The 25,065-nt window shown below is 46.5% G+C and overlaps 1 protein-coding gene across 1 annotated transcript; it reads left to right on the forward strand.

The window, feature by feature from the left end:
* The first annotated feature begins 294 nt into the window (after positions 1-294).
* On the forward strand, positions 295-25,065 carry ccni (cyclin I). Its single transcript, XM_079256862.1, has 10 exons — positions 295-516; positions 1,839-1,998; positions 12,920-13,054; positions 18,959-19,033; positions 19,115-19,255; positions 19,386-19,514; positions 19,603-19,704; positions 21,830-21,992; positions 22,080-22,255; positions 24,337-25,065. Exons 2-10 carry the CDS (start codon positions 1,885-1,887, stop codon positions 24,517-24,519), a joined length of 1,218 nt encoding a protein of 405 aa, XP_079112988.1. The 5' UTR covers positions 295-516; positions 1,839-1,884; the 3' UTR covers positions 24,520-25,065.

Raw genomic sequence — 25,065 nt, forward strand, 5'->3', positions numbered from 1 at the left:
TCATGACTAATAAAGTGAAGTAATCGTTGTTGTACTCTCAACAGCCCACATACCTGCGCACGGTCACGTACAATTCAGAATTTGTGCCCTATTTTTCTCTGAAAAAGAAAACAGGAATGTAAACATGACTTTAACATAAGTTTTAATGTTTAACAATAAGTTTTTAGCAACAAAATGCCATATTTAAAGGTCCTTTTGCAAGACGTACTTTCAGCACAAATGATGGACACACAGGAGGTATGATTGTTTCGTACTGTCCGTTCTGCTGGAGGCGGGCGGAGTCTGTCCTGCCCTCTTCCCCCAGTCCCCTCCTCGGAAGTAGACGCATTTGTCTATATTCCGTTCTTTTCTTTTTATATATGTTTTAAAATTACAGCCCCTTTTCCCTAAGAAATAGCACCATGGAAGCCACAATGGACGATTAAATCGGAGTACGGGTTCCACCCCTTTTCTTTATCTTTGAATCGAGTGGACCGGATGAAACCCAACTGTGGTGTTCTCCGCTACGCAGGGGAGGTAAGGCTCTGGGCTCCGTCTACTTACTGGGACCTGGTTGCCCGTTTAAATGTCTCTGCTGCGCAGTTAGCGCTGCCCGAATAACTACTGCATAATCCCACTCCTTTAACTAAAACCAGCTGATTATTAGGGATTTTTAATCTGTATATATGTGTTTATATAAAGGACTAGCGTATTGATAAGGCTAACGACGCTAACTGTGCTGCTGGCTGTCAGATCAACATTGTTCCAGAAACTAGTCAAGGTCATTTTCAGTAATAACCTGCGATCAGCAGCGAAAGTATGAGAAAAATTTGGGACTTCCCGTTGGAGCTTCAAGGTAGTTTCTGTCAAGAGGAGATGTTTACTTGTCATCACAGTGTAATTTAAAAAGAGAAGATTGTTTTTATTGTACAGGGATGTACATTAAAGTTATGCCAAACTATGGAAGCCCATTCTCGCCACTTGAAATAAAAAAAAAAATCTTACAAACAATCCCATAATTATGAGATTTAAAGTCATGACATTGAGCATATTATGAGAATATCTGCATGGTGTAGATCTGAATATGGTTTAAATCTGCTTGGAATAATTATAATTATTAATAATCATAATTATGACCTTTTTATCTTAATATCTCATAATTATGACTTATTTCATAATTATGACTATATCTCATAATTATGACTTTATATCATAATAATGACTTTATCTCATAATTATGACTTAATATATCATAATTATTACTTTTTATTTAATAATTATGACTTAATATCTAATAATTGACTTTTTATCTCATAATTATGAGTTTAAATTTCATAATAATGACTTTAAATCTCATAATTAAGACTTTTTTTTTAAATCTCATAATAATGTCTTTTTTATCTCGTAATGATGTTTTTTTTTTTTTATCTTGTAATTATTACTTTAAATTTTATAGTTGTGACTTTAAATCTCTTAATAATGACTTTAAATCTAATACTTATGAGATTGTTTGTAAGATTTTTTTTTTTTTTATTCCAAGTGGCGGGAATTGGCTTCCATACTAAACAGCAACTATGTCAGACTTTCTAACATTGTTATTACACCGAGTCAGTCAACTTAAATACGAAGACTAAGTGAAAACTAAATCAATAAAACTAAAATATTTATTATTATTATCTTAATCCATGGTGAATGGTCCGTGATTTCCATTTGTGGGGATGAAAACATTGTTGGAAAAATGATGAATAACTTTAATGCATCTTATTTGTAATACCAGCTATATTGATAAAGCTCATCTATGTTTCATGGGGAAGGTGTGCTGGAGCACGTGACATGCTTAGACCCCTGTTTCCCTGCAGGTAGCTGTATCCAGTGGGGAGGAAGGCTTGACCCGGGGAGGACAGAATGAAGTTCACCGATCCCCGGGGACGCCAGAGGCTGTCTTTTCTTCTAGAAAAGGCCGTCTCTAGGGAAGCTAAGATCTGGAAGGTCTATGTGCCAAAGAAGCCCCCCTCACTGGTGAGGATTTACCTCAGATGACAAGAGCTGAAGTATCTCTCTCCCAATGTGCACACACAAAATGTATTTCCTTCATATTAATTCACATATTTTAATCCATGCATATGTCGGGATCTAGATGCCAGCATATGAATTATGTTAAAAAACACAGATTATTACTGATATTTACCGCACCAGATGGCATCTAGACGCAGACATGTTCTTCTAGAAGAAGTCAAAGTAGTGGAGAAGCTTTAATCAGGGCTGGACTGGTACATGAAGTCCGACTGGGAGTCATACACTCACTCAGGTCACCTGCGAACCTTGCGAACTAAACATGCACACACAGCTAAGCAATCACATTAATGTAGTCCAACATTCACATAAAGATACAAACCCCCAGTCCAGCGATTGTGTCCTCTGTCTACAGTCAAGCCAGGACTCGTGTTAATGTCGGTATTTACATGTTTACATGTTCGGTCCAGCAGGACAAAGCAAACGTTTGGTGCAGTTAAGTCAGACGTGTCGTATGGAAGCTCAGGCAGCAGTTTTAACCAGCCATAACCGACTGCAGTCACGTCATGTCTGACCAGATAAACACTGATAAGTTAAACGGCTCTATCGTCAGTATTTAACCTGAATAATAAAATGTTCTGCATCGGTACAGTCGTGCAGCTGTTGGACAAGGACAGATGTGTCAGTTTAACACATCACATGTTATCTGTAACGGCAGGAAATCCCGTAGTGGACCCATGTTTATGTCCGGGGCTGGAAAAGCTTTAAGTTCCAGCTGGTCCAACAGAACTGCAAAAACCAGTACAAACTGGGTCGTAAGTTCCAGCTGGTCCAACAGAGCTGCACAAACCAGTACAAACTGGGTCGTAAGTTCCAGCTGAACTAACAGAACTGCACAAACCAGTACAAACTGGGTCGTAAGTTCCAGCTGGTCCAACAGAACTGCACAAACCAGTACAAACTGGGTCGTAAGTTCCAGCTGAACTAACAGAGCTGCACAAACCAGTACAAACTGGGTCGTAAGTTCCAGCTGAACTAACAGAACTGCACAAACCAGTACAAACTGGGTCGTAAGTTCCAGCTGAACTAACAGAACTGCACAAACCAGTACAAACTGGGTCGTAAGTTCCAGCTGAACTAACAGAACTGCACAAACCAGTACAAACTGGGTCGTAAGTTCCAGCTGAACTAACAGAGCTGCACAAACCAGTACAAACTGGGTCGTAAGTTCCAGCTGAACTAACAGAGCTGCACAAACCAGTACAAACTGGGTCGTAAGTTCCAGCTGAACTAACAGAACTGCACAAACCAGTACAAACTGGGTCGTAAGTTCCAGCTGAACTAACAGAGCTGCACAAACCAGTACAAACTGGGTCGTAAGTTCCAGCTGAACTAACAGAGCTGCACAAACCAGTACAAACTGGGTCGTAAGTTCCAGCTGAACTAACAGAGCTGCACAAACCAGTACAAACTGGGTCGTAAGTTCCAGCTGAACTAACAGAACTGCACAAACCAGTACAAACTGGGTCATAAGTTCCAGCTGGTCCAACAGAGCTGCACAAACCAGTACAAACTGGGTCGTAAGTTCCAGCTGGTCCAACAGAGCTGCACAAACCAGTACAAACTGGGTCGTAAGTTCCAGCTGAACTAACAGAACTGCACAAACCAGTACAAACTGGGTCATAAGTTCCAGCTGAACTAACAGAGCTGCACAAACCAGTACAAACTGGGTCGTAAGTTCCAGCTGAACTAACAGAACTGCACAAACCAGTACAAACTGGGTCGTAAGTTCCAGCTGAACTAACAGAACTGCACAAACCAGTACAAACTGGGTCGTAAGTTCCAGCTGGTCCAACAGAGCTGCACAAACCAGTACAAACTGGGTCATAAGTTCCAGCTGAACTAACAGAGCTGCACAAACCAGTACAAACTGGGTCGTAAGTTCCAGCTGGTCCAACAGAGCTGCACAAACCAGTACAAACTGGGTCGTAAGTTCCAGCTGGTCCAACAGAGCTGCACAAACCAGTACAAACTGGGTCGTAAGTTCCAGCTGAACTAACAGAACTGCACAAACCAGTACAAACTGGGTCGTAAGTTCCAGCTGGTCCAACAGAGCTGCACAAACCAGTACAAACTGGGTCGTAAGTTCCAGCTGAACTAACAGAACTGCACAAACCAGTACAAACTGGGTCGTAAGTTCCAGCTGAACTAACAGAACTGCACAAACCAGTACAAACTGGGTCGTAAGTTCCAGCTGAACTAACAGAGCTGCACAAACCAGTACAAACTGGGTCATAAGTTCCAGCTGGTCCAACAGAACTGCACAAACCAGTACAAACTGGGTCATAAGATCCAGCTGAACTAACAGAGCTGCACAAACCAGTACAAACTGGGTCGTAAGTTCCAGCTGGTCGAACAGAACTGCACAAACCAGTACAAACTGGGTCGTAAGTTCCAGCTGGTCCAACAGAGCTGCACAAACCAGTACAAACTGGGTCGTAAGTTCCAGCTGAACTAACAGAACTGCACAAACCAGTACAAACTGGGTCGTAAGTTCCAGCTGGTCCAACAGAACTGCACAAACCAGTACAAACTGGGTCGTAAGTTCCAGCTGGTCCAACAGAGCTGCACAAACCAGTACAAACTGGGTCATAAGTTCCAGCTGGTCCAACAGAGCTGCACAAACCAGTACAAACTGGGTCGTAAGTTCCAGCTGAACTAACAGAGCTGCACAAACCAGTACAAACTGGGTCGTAAGTTCCAGCTGAACTAACAGAGCTGCACAAACCAGTACAAACTGGGTCGTAAGTTCCAGCTGGTCCAACAGAACTGCACAAACCAGTACAAACTGGGTCGTAAGTTCCAGCTGAACTAACAGAGCTGCACAAACCAGTACAAACTGGGTCGTAAGTGCCAGCTGAACTAACAGAGCTGCACAAACCAGTACAAACTGGGTCGTAAGATCCAGCTGGTCCAACAGAACTGCACAAACCAGTACAAACTGGGTCGTAAGTTCCAGCTGAACTAACAGAACTGCACAAACCAGTACAAACTGGGTCGTAAGTTCCAGCTGGTCCAACAGAGCTGCACAAACCAGTACAAACTGGGTCGTAAGTTCCAGCTGAACTAACAGAACTGCACAAACCAGTACAAACTGGGTCGTAAGTTCCAGCTGGTCCAACAGAACTGCACAAACCAGTACAAACTGGGTCGTAAGTTCCAGCTGGTCCAACAGAGCTGCACAAACCAGTACAAACTGGGTCATAAGTTCCAGCTGGTCCAACAGAGCTGCACAAACCAGTACAAACTGGGTCGTAAGTTCCAGCTGAACTAACAGAGCTGCACAAACCAGTACAAACTGGGTCGTAAGTTCCAGCTGAACTAACAGAGCTGCACAAACCAGTACAAACTGGGTCGTTGTTACAGCTGCAGGAAAAGGATGAAGAATCTCAACTCGTCATCATCATCAGCTCATCACCAACCAGCAGCCGCCTCACCTGTATCATCCTCACGTAGTTATTAAACAGTCGTCCCTCTGCGCCGCCACCTTCCTCATCCTCTCATCTGCATACTTAGGGGCGTGTCCTTTTGATTGACAGGTACCCGATCTCCCGCTTCAAGTCAGAAGAACGTAGAACAACCGCGGTTTTTAGCTGGTTAACAACGTGACTTAGCTCTAGCACCCTTACCTCCGTTGGCTCTTAACTACAGTTAGGTCAGAGTTCACTCGATGTCAATCATCCACCATGATGCTCACAGCCCCCCTCTCAGCTCCACCTCTTTGCCCATATTTGTATTTTCCGGGCGAGACGATACGCATGATCCTGCCAAGATGGTGATGGTAGGAACCGCCCACCGAGCTTCAATTCAGCTCTTCAGAAACCTACGGGTGACACAGCTGTTCTCACACTTCAAACTCTCCCAACTTTCATTCACGTCTTTCTTTGTCATTTTGTGGGAGAAAACAAGCAGCCAAATCACACGTTTGTGTGTCAAATAGTTCACGTTAGTGTTCAGTTGGCTTAAAGAAGCTGTTATCAGATCATGTAGGCCAAGTTGAGATGGGAAAAAGGTACAAGCATGATGATGGGAAACATTTTTACGATAAAGACCAAAGGCAGGAAAATGGGTTCAGATCCTGTCGGGTTAAGAAGCACCTGCCCCCAAAAGTCCAAACCTTAAAAATAACCTGCTTCATTTCTCCTTTTTGCCCATTTTCACTTCTGAAAGCGTCAAGCTGCTTCACTTCCCACATTTGGGAAGGATTGTGGTCCAGTGGTCGGCTGTACTGTTTGGTTTTATTAAACGCAGGAGGCGATGGCAGAACGTTTGTCTGTCGGGGAATTTCTACACACAACAAGCAAGCGTCACGTGAAGAGACGTGACTCACGAGCTGTGTGTAGCTTTCTTCTTCCTTTTTAGTCCTTTCCCTGTTGGGACGTGTAGCTATGATCAGAGAAGCGTCCTGCTGGCGTGACGCAGCAGCATGTGACACGTTGGTCGCTGCGGACGTGTGACATCATGGCAGTGCGGTAACAGACGAATGATGTGAAAACGTCTCTGGTCCGCGGTCGTTGTGTAAGTGTTTCCACGTGTCGTCTCCCCCCCCCCCCCCCCCTCTTAGTCCTGGTCTGGACTCTGGTCTGGACTCTGGTCTGGAATCTGGTCTGGTCTGGTCTTTTACTGGGAAGTCCTGTTAGAAGACCGTTCCAGTAATCCAGTCTGCTGGTTTTACTGGGAAGTCCTGTTAGAAGACCGTTAATCCAGTCTACTGGAGACGAATGATGGAGGAGTTTCTACTGGTTTTACTGGGAGACTAAACTTTTTATCCTGTTGAGTATGCAGCCGTTGTTCCGGATCACCGGATCGCGGCCCGGTGGTCAGCGCCGCCCGCAGCACGGTCAGTGGTTGGAGCTGGTCCTGACCAGAACTGGACTAGGCGGTGCAGAAATGAAGGAACGAAGAGCTGCTTCACACATCGGTGATGCTGCAGAAGTGAACGTCCCACTGGCAGGACTTCCTGCGTATCAGTGGATCCTGCCGCCATGACCGGGTTGGTTTTGTTGACTTACGCTGTCAGGACGGACGGAGGAGACCGTCACCTGTTCCGCTTGCAAGCTCTGCAGATGATGCATCAGGGTGCTCCTTTTCCAGCCCAGTCAGCTCCTCTCCTGCCGGTTTGTAGGTGTTTCCATCTGTCGGTGTGGAATTTGGCGTGACGGGATGAGTCGTGCGAGCGAGCGACTCCTGCGGACGACGTCGGCTCGTATCGGCAGCAGATTACAGGCTTCAGACTGAGCGGCAGGTGGAGCATCACCTCCACGTCGTGAGACGCAAACAAACAACTTCCCCATACTGTGAGCCGCATAGTTGCTATGGCGACCACGCCCACGCTCATTTGTAATGGAAACAATGGAAACCAGGTAGTTTCAGCTGAAACAGGGCAGGGCTCAGCAGGTGGAAACGAGCCACCGCTACTGTTTCTGTCTACATGTTCAGCTTTCTCACTAGTTAACTATGTTTACTAGTTACTATCTGCTCTGTCGGCGTTTACTGGTATAAACTCACACACCTGCCGTTAACAGCTTTGTGGTGTTTTACCAGCATGTGGATGAAGACCTGTGAGCCGTCAGCTGCAACCGGAAACTGAAATGTTAACTAAATATCTATTTTTATGATATTTTGATTCTGAAATCTAAAATTCTTTCACTTCTTCTGTGTGGATTTATGTCTGATCAATAGAAACATTCAGCTCTGAAAGGAAAAGACAGACATCTGAACATACAGGATGAAATAAATCGTGATGTTTCCGCAGACGAAGCAGCAAAAACACTTGGAGGAAGATTTATTTATTACAGGAGCAGTAAAATATACAAAACACTGGAACCAGTAAACAGAGTTTTAATTCCACTTTAATTCAGAATGAAAACAAAATCCTCATTAAGGGTTAGAAACGACCATTCAGAAGCAAACTTCAGTCCAAAGTAGCCGGTTTATTCTGATATTTAAACCAGAATAAATTCCTCGTACTGCTATAAAATAATCCATGTGGTTCTGCACATGCTCGTTCCCTCCTCCTCCTGCATATCCCACGCCGGTTCCGTCTCCCTCCTCCTCATCTGATGAAGATGAAATTGTTGAGCTGCTGCTTAGAAACTAAAATGAAAATCAAAGCTAAAGTGGTTCTTCTCAGCTCCTCCATGTTGTAGCTGAAAACCCGTCACAAGGAACTGAATCAATGCAATGTAAAACCTGCACTTTAACGCGGAGGAGGATGCTTTTATTCATCGACAGCTGCTTCCCAACCTGGCGAGAAGGTCTCATCTCTACATGACTTAGACTCACGACAAGCTCTGCACATTTCTGCTAAATACACTCTGATTTGAATCAGGTGTGTTGCAGCAGGGACACTTTGAAAACCTGCAGGACAGCGGTCCTCGAGGACCAGGATTGGGAATCCCTGTTTTCCACTGCGCTGCCTCCAAGGCGGAAACGGAGGACAGAAATCTGCTGCCTCTCTTTCTCTGTGTTTCTCTTTAAATCTCTCGTCATCTTGCAATAAAACGCACCTTGCCAGAGATGTGAACAACTAGAGCTCTGCAGCGGTGAAAGCTGCCCTCATGGCGTCATCACGGACCTGATGGCGCTGTCATCTGTAGCTCATTTACAGTCTGAATGTAGACGTATGAGCAAACTTTGAGGTTTGTTCTGAGAGGTGGAAAGGTGACGCACACCTGCAGCGTGGCTTCAGACGGGCTTCTACCTCCATGTACACACGAGCTCCTTTTCTCCTGCTCGCCGTTCCTTCAGCAGGAAGAATCTCATTTCAAGCTTTTCTTTCTGCTGCTAAACAAATAAAAACATTATGAAAGAAGTCACGGGTTAGATTCCCAACAGCTGATCGGGTTTCCGTTGTTTCACTTCTACTATTCTTCAAGTGTTCCTAAGAAACGTTTTGAAAGGATGGAACGATTAGTCACATGTAGTCATGACAATCATCAGCTGGTCTCACCCAGACGTGTGATGTCACAGCGTCATCGTCCCATCACACCCACTGTGCACGGACACACCTTGTGTACCTGAGAAACAGCTTTGTGTGAAACGTTCCACCTCCGTTTGTTCTGAAACTTTTGTTTATTTTGTTTGTTTGTTCTGGAGAAGTTCAGCTGCTCTGTGAAGTGGTAAAGTGTTGTTTACAAATCATTGGGCTAAAACTGATCGTTGTTGATTTTATTTGTGAGCTGTCGGCGAGGTGGCGGGGTTGTTCTCCTGCCGTGCTTGAGGTGGCGGGGTCGTTCCCCTGCCATCTGCGAGGTGGCGGGGTCGTTCTCCTGCCGTCGGCGAGGTGGCGGGGTCGTTTTCCTGCCGTGCTCGAGGTGGCAGGGTCGTTCTCCTGCCGTCGGCGAGGTGGCGGGGTCATTCTCCTGCCGTGCTCGAGGTGGCGGGGTCGTTCCCCTGCCATCTGCGAGGTGGCGGAGTCGTTCTCCTGCCGTCGGCGAGGTGGCGGGGTCGTTCTCCTGCCGTCGGCTTAGGCGGGGTCGTTCCCCTGCCATCTGCGAGGTGGCAGGGTCGTTCTCCTGCCGTCGGCGAGGTGGCGGGGTCATTCTCCTGCCGTGCTCGAGGTGGCGGGGTCGTTCCCCTGCCATCTGCGAGGTGGCGGGGTCGTTCTCCTGCCGTCGGCGAGGTGGCGGGGTCGTTTTCCTGCCGTGCTCGAGGTGGCAGGGTCGTTCTCCTGCCGTCGGCGAGGTGGCGGGGTCATTCTGCCGTCGGCGAGGTGGCGGGGTCGTTTTCCTGCCGTGCTCGAGGTGGCAGGGTCGTTCTCCTGCCGTCGGCGAGGTGGCGGGGTCGTTCTCCTGCCGTCGGCTTAGGCGGGGTCGTTCCCCTGCCATCTGCGAGGTGGCGGGGTCGTTCTCCTGCCGTTGGCGAGGTGGCGGGGTCGTTTTCCTGCCGTGCTCGAGGTGGCAGGGTCGTTCTCCTGCCGTCGGCGAGGTGGCGGGGTCATTCTCCTGCCGTGCTCGAGGTGGCGGGGTCGTTCCCCTGCCATCTGCGAGGTGGCGGAGTCGTTCTCCTGCCGTCGGCGAGGTGGCGGGGTCGTTCTCCTGCCGTCGGCTTAGGCGGGGTCGTTCCCCTGCCATCTGCGAGGTGGCAGGGTCGTTCTCCTGCCGTCGTCGAGGTGGCGGGGTCATTCTCCTGCCGTGCTCGAGGTGGCGGGGTCGTTCCCCTGCCTTGAAATGAGATTCTTCCTGCTGAAGGAACGGCGAGCAGGAGAAAAGGAGCTCGTGTGTACATGGAGGTAGAAGCCCGTCTGAAGCCACGCTGCAGGTGTGCGTCACCTTTCCACCTCTCAGAACAAACCTCAAAGCATTGAGGCGTGTTTGCTCATACGTCGTTCCCCTGCCATCTGCGAGGTGGCGGGGTCGTTCTCCTGCCGTTGGCGAGGTGGCGGGGTCGTTTTCCTGCCGTGCTCGAGGTGGCAGGGTCGTTCTCCTGCCGTCGGCGAGGTGGCGGGGTCATTCTCCTGCCGTGCTCGAGGTGACGGGGTCGTTCTCCTGCCGTCTGCGAGGTGGCGGGGTCGTTCTCCTGCCGTCTGCGAGGTGGCGGGGTCGTTCTCCTGCCATCTGCGAGTTGGCGGGGTCGTTCGCCTGCCGTCTGCGAGTTGGCGGGGTCGTTCTCCTGCCGTCTGCGAGGTGGCGGGGTCGTTCTCCCGCCGTCGGCGGAGGTGACGGGGTCGTTCTACTGCCGTGGAAGTGCTTCTTATCTTCTGCCTTGCGTCGTTTCTGGAGTGGCGATTCGACTCGAAGCGTCTGGGATCAGAAAACTGGAGCCGGTTGTCGGTTGAGTGCCGCACCAAACAGAGCAAGACAGTGGTAGTCATAGCAACATTACATAGCATACACCAGATTATTGAGATGTTTTAGAGGCCTGTGTTTACATGTGGTGCAACTAGAACATACTAGGACATGTCATGTACAATGTGTACAAGCATATCAGGCATCCCAGAGACATGATGCACAGAGACACAGCAGTTTGCTAACTTTGCTTCAAACTCGGTACTTTTCTGTTTTCCCTGCAACGCCATACGAGGAGTCCCCAGGTGTTTCAGCGAGCTGCAGGTCTGCTGATTGTTGCCTGCTAAGCCGGAGGAGGCCCTGAAAGCTGACTCCGGCAGGACGATGTGACGTTTGATCAGGTCTGATGACACATGATCAGAAACAATGCTGGGTATGTTTGAGTTGCAGTGAACCCAGAAGCCATGACTATAAATGCCTCACATTCCTGGAGAATAGTTGAAGACAGCAGCTGTTGGACAACAATGTTTCTCTGCAAAGCTTGGGACATATTTACGTCTGTTTTGATCTGCCGGTACAGACTGCTTGGAAGGGGGCCGGTCGTTTGGACAAGTTGAGGCTCGACTACCACATGGAGTCAAGTTGGAGGCGTTTCTTGTCCAGTGTTGGATGTTCTGCTCACTGATGACTTGTTTCAGTGTCAAAACAAAAAGCAAAAGGAGTGTGTTGTACTGGTTTTATTATCACTTCCTGTTCAGTTTATCAGCTCCACTGGGCTAGTACCCGGTCGAACCCCCTTTTCCTTCAGAACTGCTTTAGTTTTTGGGGTCATAGATTGAACACGGAAACATTCCTCAGACACTTCTTGACACGAAGCATCACACATTTGCTGATGAGAATATCACTTTTTGTTTAATGTAATGGGTTTGAGTTGCTGTTTTCCTCCAATGCAGGCAGGTTTCTGCACATTTAATAAATTAAACTAAACATTTCCGTCCTTTATGCAGAGAAAAATGGTCTGAAGAACTTTTAGAAATCTTATTTTATACTTGTCACAAAATGCCGACAAATCAGTCATGTTAAACCAGTTATTCAACTTACACCTACAGTCTCATTAAATCCCATTAAAGTACTGGTTAATACTCTTGTGTAGTTCAGAGCATTTCCGCTACCAATAAACTATAAGTAATTTTTAAAAAGTCCGTTTCTGTACGATGGTTTGTCGTAAAACCAAACTGAAATCTCTGAATTGATATTAAAAAAAAAATCATTTAATTGGGTAAAAATAACTTTAACTAAAACTTGATATGTTGGATACAGGTCTGTAGTTATCCATAATGTTGGGATCTAAAGTACTCTTCTTCAGAAGGGGACTCACCACCGCCATCTTAAAGGCAACTGGGAAGACACCAGTCTGAAGACTGCCATCTTAAAGGCAACTGGGAAGACACCAGTCTGAAGACCGCCGTCTTAAAGGCAGATGGGAAGACACCAGTCTGAAGACCGTCGTCTTAAAGGCAGATGGGAAGACACCAGTCTGAAGACTGCCGTCTTAAAGGCAGATGGGATGACACCAGTTGAGACACTCGGATGAGCTGGTGGGAAAAAATCCTCCAGATTCAGGAAGATCCGCCGTCTTTTCAGTAGAAACACGAGCTTCCTGCAGGTCCTCGCTAAATGTCTGGAAGCAGTCTGAGAGAAACCCAAGGTTGATGTTCTGACCGCTTTCACAACCAGACGCTGCTTCTGGATAGTTTCTGGCTGCAGCTGGTAAATAGTTGAGCTTACAGCAGCTCGACGGTGAGGCATCTGGTTTTACAGGATGCACAAGCAGAGACGTTTCTGAAGACTTAAATCGCTGAATTCCTCTTGACAACAATGTAGATAATTATTCTTCCATTAAAGTTGCATTGATGAGTTTGCTGCTTGGATTTACGTATCACAGCTGATTACTCAGAAGTTAAACTGATGTGAAACGACACGACACACGGTAGCCATAAATCCATACAGTGATTCAGAATCTCTCGCCTTGCATGTGATAGAAGGAAACTATTGATTAGCTCGGAGTGTCTTTGATAAGAACAAACATTTCAGTCGAACATGAGGTCAGCGGGGTTGTTTGTGTTGTTTGTTTACAGGATACAGACATCTCCCCGGCCCAGCGGGACGAGGCCGTGCGATGGTTGACGGAGCTCCACAGCAGACTGCGACTCTACCCAGAAACCCTGGTGCTAGCCGTTAGCATTCTTGACCGCTTCCTCGCTCCCATCAAGGTACATGCCTGTTACCCTTTAGCTTTAGCTTAGATGTTTGACTTTATTTAGCCTTTAATGAATATAAATATAAAAAGTAACTGTGAAATTTTAAATATAATTTTAATTAATACATATTTTTATGATATTCTTTAATAATCCAGTTGTATAATAATAATTGTAGCCTTATTGCATAAAGCTGAGCATGCTAGCTGCGGCTATGCTAACATGATGGGACCAGTGTCATTGAGTGGAGGGAACTGGTCTGAGAAACTCCTGCAGACCTCATCTGACTGGAAGTGTTTGGGTTAATGGGAGGTTCTCGTGTTCAGCTCCCACCACGCAGACAGGAAAACGTCCCAGGACACCATGTTCCCATTTCTTCGTCCAGCTGATAAGAAACGCAGTTTAACTCCTACATATGTTCATATTTTGTACCTTTATGGTTTGAGCTGGTTCAGGAGTTCCCTCTGAACAAACGTTAAGCCACAGATGTCCTCCTGGCTTTTATCACATTAATAAATGCATAATTAATACATAATAAATGTTTCAGAGAGCAGGGAGATGTTATACAACACGTATCTATGAAAACAGCTGCCGTTTCGCAGAATCATCTTTATTTGTTTGCTTTTCAGGGCTGTAGTGGTGTTTAGTGGGGGGGTCAGAGATTTGTTTGTTGTTCACATCTTCCTGCTCCTCTCCATCAGTCGTCTTCATCACAATCGGTTTTCAGACGTTGACACATCACATGCAACCTCCTGATGTTCAGGTGCCTGGAACACCTCACCAGGGAGGCGTCCAGGAGGCATCCTGACCAGATGCCCGAGCCACCTCAACTGGGTCCTCTCGATGCGAAGGAGCAGCGGCTCTACTCTGATCTCCTCCCGGATGACCAAGCTCCTCACCCTATCTCTAAGGGAGAGCCCGGCCACCCTGCGGAGGAAACTCATTTCAGCCGCCTGTATACGAGATCTCCTTCTTTCGGTCACGACCCACAGCTCATGACCATAGGTGAGGGTAGGAACGTAGATCGACTGGTAAATCGAGAGCTTCACCTTCTGGCTCAGCTCCTTCTTCACCACGACAGACCGGCGCAGAGTCCGCATTACTGCAGACGCCGCACCGATCCGTCTGTCGATCTCGCGCTCCATCCTTCCCTCACTCGTGAACAAGACCCCGAGATATTTAAACTCCTCCACTTGAGGCAGGACCTGACCCCCGACCCAGAGAGGGCAATCCACCCTATTCCGGCTGAGGACCATGGTCTCAGATTTTGAGGTGCTGATTCTCATCCCAGCCGCTTCACACTCGGCCGCGAATCGCTCAAGCGAGAGCTGGAGATCACGACCAGATGAAGCCAACAGGACCACGTCATCCGCAAAAAGCAGGGACCCAATCCTGAGGCCACCAAGTCGGATCCGCTCAACACCTCGGCTGCGCCTAGAAATTCTGTCCATATAAGTTATGAACAGAATCGGTGATAAAGGGCAGCCTTGGCGGAGTCCAACCCTCACCGGAAACGTATCCGACTTACTACCGGCAATGCGGACCAAGCTCTGACACCTGTCGTACAGGGACCGGACAGCTCGTACAAGGGGGTCCGGTACCCCATACTCCCGGAGTACCCCCCACAGGAGCCCCCGGGGGACACGGTCGAATGCCTTCTCCAGGTCCACAAAGCACATGTAGACTGGTTGGGCAAACTCCCATGCCCCCCCCAGGACCCCAGAGAGGGTATAGAGCTGGTCCACTGTTCCGCGACCAGGACGAAAACCACACTGCTCCTCCTCAATCCGGGATTCGACTATCCGGCGGACCCTCCTCTCCAGGACCCCTGAATAGACCTTACCAGGGAGGCTGAGGAGTGTGATTCCCCTGTAATTGGAACACACCCTCCGGTCCCACTTCTTAAAAAGGGGGACCACCACCCCAGTCTGCCAATCCAGCGGTACTGCCCCCGATGTCCACGCGATGCTGCAGAGGTGTGTCAGCCAGGACAGCCCCACAGCATCCAGAGCCTTAAGGAACTCCGGGCGGATCTCATCCACCCCCGGGGCCTTGCCGCCAAGGAGCTTTTTGACCACCTCAGCGACTTCAGCCCCAGAGATAGGAGAGTCCACCCCTGAGTCCACAAGCTCTGCTCCCTCATGGGAAGACGTGTTGGTAGGATTGAGGAGGTCTTCGAAGTATTCCCTCCACCGACCAACTACGTCCCGAGTTGAGGTCAGCAGCTCCCCACCTCCACTGTACACAGTATTGATGGAGCACTGCTTCCCCCTCCTGAGCCGCTGGATGGTGGACCAGAATCTCCTCGAAGCCGTCCGGAAGTCTTTCTCCATGGCCTCGCCGAACTCCTCCCATGCCCGAGTTTTTGCCTCGGCAACAGCCGAAGCCGCATGCCGCTTAGCCCGCCAGTATCAGTAACCCATCAGCTGCCTCCAGAGTCCCACAGGCCAAGAAGGCCCGATAGGACGCCTTCTTCAGCTTGACGGCATCCCTCACTGCTGGTGTCCACCAACAAGTCCTGGGATTACCGCCACGACAGGCACCAACTACCTTACAGCCACAGCTCCGGCCGGCCGCCTCAGCAATAGAGGCACGGAACACAGCCCATTCGGACTCAATGTCCCCCGCCTCACTCGGGACATGGTTGAAGCTCTGCTGAAGGTGGGAGTTGAAGCTCGCTCTGACGGGGGACTCAGCCAGACGTTCCCAGCAGACCCTCACAACACGTTTGGGCCTGCCAGATCTGACCGGCCTCCTCCCCCACCATCTGAGCCAACTCACCACCAGGTGGTGATCAGTTGACAGCTCCGCCCCCCTCTTCACCCGAGTGTCCAAGGCATGTGGCCGCAGATCCGACGATACGACTACAAAGTCGATCATCGAACTGCGGCCCAGGGAATCCTGATGCCAGGTGTACATATGGACACTCTTATGCTGGAACATGGTGTTCGTTATAGACAATCCATGACAAGCACAGAAGTCCAATAACAAAACACCATTTGGGTTCAGAGGGGGGGACCATGCCTCCCAATCACTCCCCTCCAGGTCTCACTGTCATTGCCCACGTGAGCATTGAAGTCCCCCAGCAGAACAATGGAGTCCCCAGAAGGAGCACCCTCCAGCACTCCCTCCAAGGACTCCAGACAGGGTGGGTACTCTGAACTGCTGTTCGGTGCATAAGCACAGACAACAGTCAGGACGCGTCCCCCCACCCGGAGGGAAACTACCCTTTCATCCACCGGGGTAAACCCCAACGTGCAGGCACCAAGCTGGGGGCTGATGAGAATGCCCACACCTGCTCGGCGAACAGCCTTCACGTACAAAACAAACAGAATAAAATCAAATGCGTTTTTAAAAAGAGAGTTTATATTTCATGAATTGATTGTAAATTTCACTAAAATTCATCATAAAAACTGACATTTTGATCGTTTGACTTCTCATTTTGTAATGGGGATGGCTCGTGTCCTCCTGAACTCTGCCCTCCCAGTAAATACAAACATACAGTTCAGTTTTTCTCCCACACTGGAAGACCAGAAATCCACCTTTATAAAAGTCTCATTTCACTCCAAACCACCTCAGCGTGTTGAAATTTATTCAAAAATAAAAGTATAAAAGTGTTCATTATTTCTATTTTTGTGCAGTTTGGGTAACTTTAGGAAAAGTCGTCAAGTTTCAGGTTAAAAGGACAATTTTACTGCTGTCAAGTGTCAAGACGGGTTGGCCTTGACCTGAACAGTATGTAGGGGTCAGCGCTGAACATGTGGGATATTTTCAGCCCTCCGCTTGAGGATTGGTTCTGTTGGTTCCATCAGACAGGCAGCAAAATGAGCTGCCGGCTGCTCTCCTGGAACATTTTACAGCATAAGTCTGAACTTCTGCCGTCAGATGTTCAGGGCAATCTGACATGTTCTGGTTTCTAAATGAAAACCCAGCAGGCTGTTTCCCTGCTCTCCATTAGCACCATTAGCGCAGGTTTTAAAGCAGAGCAGGGGGGCCGAGTCCGGTCCTCGAGGGCGCATCCTGCAGGTTTTTGTTCCTCCTCTGGTCCAACACCGCCTGACTGAAAGTAATGGATCTGTTTGTCACGACGCCGTTTGATACTTTTGATTTGATTCAGACGGTGGAGACGATGAAAACCTGCCGGATGGCAGCCAGCCCTCCAGGATCCCAGTTTCTCACCCCTTTTATCGAGTGTCACTAAAACCTGGTAGAGTAGAACAAATATTTTTTTCTACACACAGCAGAACATTTTACTCGCTACTCGTTCCTGACCTGAGCCGCTTAAAGGCAGAGCGTCTCCTTTGACAATAAGTCAATATTTAAAAGCAATGATTCGATTTCATCAAAAAAGCGATTTTTACTGATGAGGCAGATTTTCATTCTTTTATTCATCTTGTACATAAAGATCCGTGTTTTCATTTACTCTGCAGTGAAATTCCAGTTGTGCTCATATGTATTCATCCCCTTTCATTAAAGAAAAGGCTGAATTTACAACAGTCACTCAAATAACTGGAGACTTAAAAAAGGAACAGTAACTAAAAATTTGCAAAAATATCATTTAGTAATATAAGACACAGTTTTTTTCATTTAATTGAGTTGATGAAAGAAAAAAAACAAATGTGTCCTGGACAAATGAGAGACTTTTCTGTTGAACAGTGGGACAAAATACCTGTCAACAGGTGCAGAAGTCTGACTGAGAGGAACAGAAAACACCTGACTGGAGCGGAAACATTAAAGGATTGTTCAACTAAATATTAGTTCATGACTCATGTAATATGTAATAAATGATCTTATTTGTTTGTTTTTTAAAAAAAATATATTTCTATGGAACCAGAATTACAAAATAATGTCATGATTTTCATAAAATGTTTATTTATTATTACTTTAATCAATTTCAGCTTATTTTACAGGCAGCTGTTTTTTTCCTTCTTTAATGAAAGTTGTGAATAAATATGATCATAACTGTAGATCCTCCGTTCTTCAGTAAGTTTGTGTCAGGCACGCAGCAGCGTTCAGTGTTTATTACCAGTAAAGAAAAAGCAGACACGATACAATACATCGTATTGTCTGGCCGTATCGTGATGCGTATCGCATCACCAGATTCTTGCCAATACGTACCCATAGTTACCAGTAACTTCCAGAAACTCTGATTCCCAGGTTTTAATAATGAAACAGTTTTGTTATTAAACTGAAAGGGAATTTGCTCATATGTAGGTGTTTCTGGTGTCTCTCTGGGTCCTGGAACAAACGAAGAAGAAGATCCGGATGAGAGTTGAATGTTTTTCCATTAGAAGTTTCTGGTTCAGTCATTAAAAGAAACCATTAATGTTCGTGGGAACCGCTAAACTATGCAGGAGCAGAGACTCACTGGGAATACTGGAGGTCAGTTTGGAGTCTCTGTAGGAGCCATGATGTAAGTTATTGTTGTTTGGGAATACGCTGATGTGTGTGTGCTGAGGTTACAGATCAGCTCTCACCTGAGCGAATCGCTTGTCTTGGAGGATGTAGAGGTGGGGGGAGCTCGGCAGTTAACCTTTTGTTGACCGCAGATTAGGTGACGCATGTGTCTAGTTCTCTGCATGTTGTTAGTTTGTTGTGTTAGTGGATTTAATCGCTGTAACGATGAAAATAAACAAAGGTAGACGGAGAAGATGCGACATATCTCCTGTTCTCAGCCTGATGGACTACAGTCTTGTTAGCTGAAGCTCCTGCAGACTCCCCTGCTGTTTGGTGAATGGTTGCACTAAAACCTCAGTGTGTGTGTGTGTGTGTGTGTGTGTGTGTGTGTGTGTGTGTGTGTGTGTGTGTGTGTGTGTGTGTGTGTGTGTGAATTGAGGAGTTTAGTAAAACTGTCGGTTCGACTCGACACACTCTGAAGAACCGAACGCAGAAATCGATCAGCTGATTGTTTGTTTTCAGGCCCGTCCGAAGTACCTGCGCTGCATCGCCGTCGCCTGCTTTTTCCTGGCCGCTAAGACCTGTGAGGAGGACGAGGTGAGGCTGAGCCGCTGCACGACGTTACTGGATCATCACCAGACTGTGTGGCGTTAACGTGACGCGGTGTGTGTGTTGCAGTGTGTGCCCTCTCTGACGGAGCTAGTTGCCTCCAGCAGCTGTGGCTGCTCCCCGTCGGAGGTCCTGAGGATGGAGCGGATCATCTTGGACAAACTGAACTGGGATCTGCACACTGCTACGGCTCTGGACTTCCTTCACATTGTACATATGTCTCACACACACACACACACACACACACACACACACGCGCGTGCTGGGTGTATGTTCAGTAGCAGATTTCAGGTCCTGGTTGCCGTGTTTGCAGCTTCATGTGTTCCTGCCTCTTCTCCAGTTCCATGCTATGGTCCTGTCCTGTCAGTCTGGGTTCTTGGACTCCATGCTGGGTCTGAACCGCTCTCATCACCTGGCCCAGCTCACACAGCGACTGTACCACTGCCTTGCAGACCACACACTCCTGCAGGTACACACACCTCTAACGAGACGATTTAAGCTGTTTTATTCCCAGATGCGGTCCTCTTAGTCCTCCTGTCTGTGTTTTGTTTCTGCAGATCAGAGGATCCATGCTGGCTCTGGCAATCATCACCCTGGAGCTGGAGACCTGCTGTCCTGATTGGCTGGCTCTGACCATCAACCTGCTGAGGAAGGCGCAGGTCTGTTTGTCTTTAGATCAGGGATCCTGTTTAGTTTCTGGAATAAAAATCACCAAGACTTAACGTGGAATATGTAGGAGGAGCACTAACTCACACTGGCTGGTTTAGACCGGTCTCTTAGTGGGACTGCCATCTCAAACAGGATGCTAGTTACCTCTTTATTCATCCTTTCATTCATTTTCTACACCACTTATTCCAGTCCAGTGTTGCAGGGAAGCTGGAACGTATCCCAGCATTTAGCAGGCAAGAAACCGGGTCCAAACTGGACCAGAGGCGGGTCGATTCATCGTCATGCAACACGGGCTGATTCATGTGGTTAAAAACCCAAATCTTTCCTTATAATGAAACGACAGAAACGCAGCTTTAAAGGTGGAGTATGTAAGATTTTCAATATCTTCAAAATAAATTAACAAATAAAATAACTACAATCATAATTAAATAGTTTTTTTAAACATGTAGGTTTCAGTCTCTCCATATTTGATACGTTATTAAATTACAAGTTTAATTAATGACAAAAAGCACTTTTTTTACTGGTAGGCAAACATTTAAGAAGGGTCTTTGTCATTAATTAAACTTGTAATTTAATAACACATCAAATATGAACAGACTGGAACCTACATGTTTAAAAAAAACTATTTAATTATGATTGTAGTTATTTTATTAGTTAATTTATTTTGAAAATATTGAAAATCTTACATACTCCACCTTTAAAGCGAGAACATGAAAGTCACAAACACACACACATAATGTTATAATATATTTATTCTTCAGTGTATTGAATGACTTATTTATAAAAATATGCGTACATTTACACAAATCTACTAGAAAACGAGTGAGTAAAATAAATGGGTGGAATCTGTAGTGGACGCTGCAGAGCAGTGTAATCGCAAAACATGAAAATCCAGCATTTATCAGATAAATCTGCAATTTTTATCAGTGGATGTGAAAATTAAACCGTTGATCCAGAAATAAATCAGTGAGATTAACATCTTAATTTTCTAACACATGAAAAACGGAGTTGGTGAACATGTCGTGTTAATCTTGTGTCTGCGAGAGAAGCTAATGTTGAGCATCGACGTGCCTTGTCATTGATGTGTCATCATCTCCGGGTCCTCGATTCAATTATTAAACAAATTATCAGGATTGTCATGCATTTTTTCTTCATTGAAGGTTTTTTTTCCTCACTCTGTATTTAGCTTTATACTACTTTTACCTTCATATCTGTGTTTCTGCCATTTAATTAGTATGAAAAATGATTAACATTTCCAAAGCGTAACTGAGTCGGCCCACCTCTACTTCTCACTGCAGCCGACAGAATCCAACAGAAAAAACTCCTCATTTCTGAAGATAGACAGTTCCAGAAACCTCTGATAAATTACTCATTAACCACTCCCTCGTCACGTTGTGGCGGTCGCAAACTCCAGCGACGTTTGGGAAGCTCCGATGTAGCTGCTGCTTATATTCGGTCTGCATTGTTTATCCTCCTGTGCTGTGTTTATGTGTTTATTTACATTCAGGACTTATAAATAAACACAAACAACTCTTATTTAATGTTTTCGTACTGACGGAAGAGGAAACTCTTTGTTTTGATGGTTCCTTAAAAATTCATTTAACTTGGTCAACTGGAGTAACTGGGGGGAAGAAATCTGCACCAATTTCACGCTGTGTTGGAGAATTTATTCTCCTGAATTACAGTTTACACATTAATCCCCAAGCCAGGTCCACGAGGCCCAGCGTCCTGCTGGCGTTAGATGTTCACCTGCTGCAACACACCTGACTCCAAAGAAAAGGTCTCTGCACAAGTCTGCAGGACCCGTTAACCTGAGTCCAGTGTGTTGCAGCAGGGAAACACTGCATGTCTGCCAGGACCCGTTAACCTGAGTCCAGTGTGTTGCAGCAGGGAAACACTGCATGTCTGCCAGGACCCGTTAACCTGAGTCCAGTGTGTTGCAGCAGGGAAACACTGCATGTCTGCCAGGACCCGTTAACCTGAGTCCAGTGTGCTGCAGCAGGGAAACACTGCATGTCTGCCAGGACCCGTTAACCTGAGTCCAGTGTGTTGCAGCAGGGAAACTTGTAGAAACTCATCCGTTGGAGCAGATCCTGATTATCTCGCCTCTCACAGATCGACAGCTCTGAGCTGATTCGCAGTCGAGAGCTGGTGGCACGTAGTCTGTCCACACAGAGAGCTTCCCTTCCTCCAAACACTGTCTACATCTACCAACCCCTGCGGAGCCACAACACCCTGCAGCTCCCGGCCCTGGACCCCTCACTCAACCAAACACCGGGTATGTGTGTTTTTACAAGTGTGTGTGGTGAAATCTGAAGGACAACGCTGCGACAGCTAAAACAGGTGTGTGAAATTCTTCTTCTAGGGACCATCACCTCCACCTCTGAGTCTTCCAGGGACCACACACTCACTACCGCTACCACTGGTGGAGAAGAGGGGGGCTCCACCTCCTCCGTTCTGCTTTCATCACCCAAACACCTGCACCATCTGAACCAGCTGAGGAAGATCACGCTGCACTGCAAAGCTTCTACCAAGCGCAAGGTAGCAATCTGGGGAGGTAGGGGGGGGTGTCTGGTGGGCATGTTGTGCTGAACGCGTTGGTTTTACCAAGCGACGCCATGAGGTTACCAAGGAAGTTAAGCTTTGTAGATGGAAGAGTCCTCTTTATAACCAAATATTAAAAGCGGGTCTGACGAGGGAAGGAAAGAATGAAGAGCAGAAGAAGAAAACGACAAAGAAACTAAAGTGTCTCTATTTTTTTAGACACAGCACAGGAAAATATAACAAACTAAAGTAACCAGAAGACTCACTCCTACTAAACCCCGCCTGCTCAGTAGACAATAAATCCTACGTATTAACTCTGCATTTCTGACACAAACAACAGACAGAAAACATTGCAGGAACTCAACCTGGACACCGTATGATTCTTTCTGGACACTACGGTATAAAAGAGGTTTTGAGGCTTCACCAGAACAGCTGCTGTTTGGGACATAAATAATACCACACTAGTGGAAAAGCATTCCCAAAGTTAAATACCGTTTTATCTATTGTTGCACCACAAGGCATCCGCCTCAAGCCGATGAAATTACCTGTATTAAAAAAAAAAAAAAGAAAAAAGAAGAATGTAGATTTTTGCAAGTTCGGCATATTTAGGGGGCGTGTCCTTTTGATTGACAGGTACCCGAGCTTCCGTTTCAAGTAAGAAGAACGTAGAACAACCGTGGTTTTTAGCCGGTTAACAACGTGACTTAGCTTTAGCCCGCTTACCTCCGTTAGCTCGGTTAGCACTTAGCTACAGGCAGCTCGGAGTTCACTCTGATGTCGATCACAGCCCCCCTCTCAGCTCCACCTCTTTGCCCATGTTTGTATTTTCCAGGTGAGACGACATGCATGCCCCTGCCAACATGGCAATGGTAGGAACCGCCCACGAGCTTCAATTCAGCTCTTCCGAAACCTACGGGTGTCTATCTTTCTATATAAAGTCTATGGTTCTTACGGAACGCTGGTGAACTTGTCACGTTTTTGCTGCACGTCCAGCCAGAGCCGTAATTGGTTACATAACTATATTTCAGCTTTACTGTAGATACGCATTGTCATTTAACCAAACTACTAAACATTAACCTTTAGCGTAACCAGCTGCGTATTAGTGAAACATATTTGATGTATTTTTACCGTTCTCTACAAATTCCTGTCGTGCTTTACAGGTCGTTGAGTCGTCCATCATGACCAGAGAAATCCAGCAGGGACAACTGAACCTGTTTGTTTGGAGGGAATAATTCTTCCTCCGTCTTACTTTCCACTCTTAACGCGCCTCTTCTGCAACTTGCACAGAACAAAAACAAATCAGCACACCTGGTAGAAAGCAGATGCTAAACTTTGCTTTTATTCTGATCTGCTGACGTGTTTCAGCCGAGTGACGTGCTGTGTCCGAATGTCCACACTATTCCCTAAACACACATTACCTACATGGTGCTCACGCCATTGTCAAGGGATGTCCGAGAGAGAAAAAAGTAGCACACTCAAAATTACCCACAATGCATCTTGAAAAGTAGTGGGCATCGATGGTCACTAGACAGATCAAAATAGATCACAATGCATTACAGGCAGGAGCTTCAAGGTGACAGGAACAACAAAACAGGTTAAGAAAAAACTATAGATACTTAATTTTATTTTCTTATTTGTTAAATAAATATGCAACAAAGAAAGAATTAAATACATTATTAGAAAAAAACATTTTTTCACGAGTTTGGATTGAATTTGTAACGACGTGTGGTGACGGTCAGTTGTCATGTGATCGGCGACAAGGAGAAAATAGCCAGCTTCGTGTCCGAATCGTCTACTAGATGAGTGCACTATGTAGTGTGCTATAAAGTGAATGAGGGGTGAAGGATAAGGCTGGGCATTCACACACAGCCATTGTGTTTAAATGATGACATCAGGTAAACGTGGTGTCCATTACAGAAACCAGATGCTAAACTAAAAACTAAAATTATTTAGAGAAAACCTCAGACGGCCTCTGTAAGAAAACAAAGCAGCCGATCACCAGGAGCACCTGCAGGAAAACAAACCGAGAAAAGTTCTTTTCTAACTCGAGTCACATCAAAGGTCTTTTTCTCGTTTAGGTGGAGCAGATGGATGTGGACGACTTCTACGATGGTATCAAACGACTCTACAACGAAGACATCATCAGCCACGAGGGGGCGACATCTGCAGGAGAAGGAGGAGACCTTTCCATCAGCGTGTTGTCCCGACAGGACGGCAGCTCCTCCCCCTGCCCGCCTCTGCAGCCCGTCACTCCCTCGTAGACGCCAACCAGGACGCAGTCAACCAAAAACACCTCAACATCAACGATGAGCGGCCCGTCAGCCGCAGGCACCTTGAGTCAGAGAACGACTCAGTGAAAATGGCAGCTCGGCGATGAAAATTTGCCCATTGGTGCAGAAGAGAAAGTAGTCCAAGTGAAAACAGGCTTTTCTGATGTTAAGCTGATTTTGGTTGCAACGTTTTTTAACCCAAACTGTCAAGCTGACATGAGATCAGCTGCCAGTTAGCCCCTTCGGCGGGAAAACAGAGCCCAAAAAAATGTCAACATGCAAAATTTTGCCAAAAAAAATTTTTCTCCTCATATTAATATTATTTGTTAAAATCACAAAAAAAATCTAAACAGACAAAGTAGCATTAAAAAAAAACAAAAACGCCATAATCGACTCGTCCGCACTCGTGGTACGTTCACTGACCTGCTGTGGAAGAATTTCTGTTTTATTTGTTTGTTTACTTATATTTGTTGTTCTCTTCTTTCTTCTCTTCGTGTGTTTTTCTGTCCTCTTTGCTCCATTTGTCACTTTGCATGT

Source organism: Telmatherina bonti, assembly GCF_933228915.1.
Source record: "Telmatherina bonti genome assembly, chromosome: 17".
Classification (NCBI taxonomy): Eukaryota; Metazoa; Chordata; class Actinopteri; order Atheriniformes; family Telmatherinidae; genus Telmatherina; species Telmatherina bonti.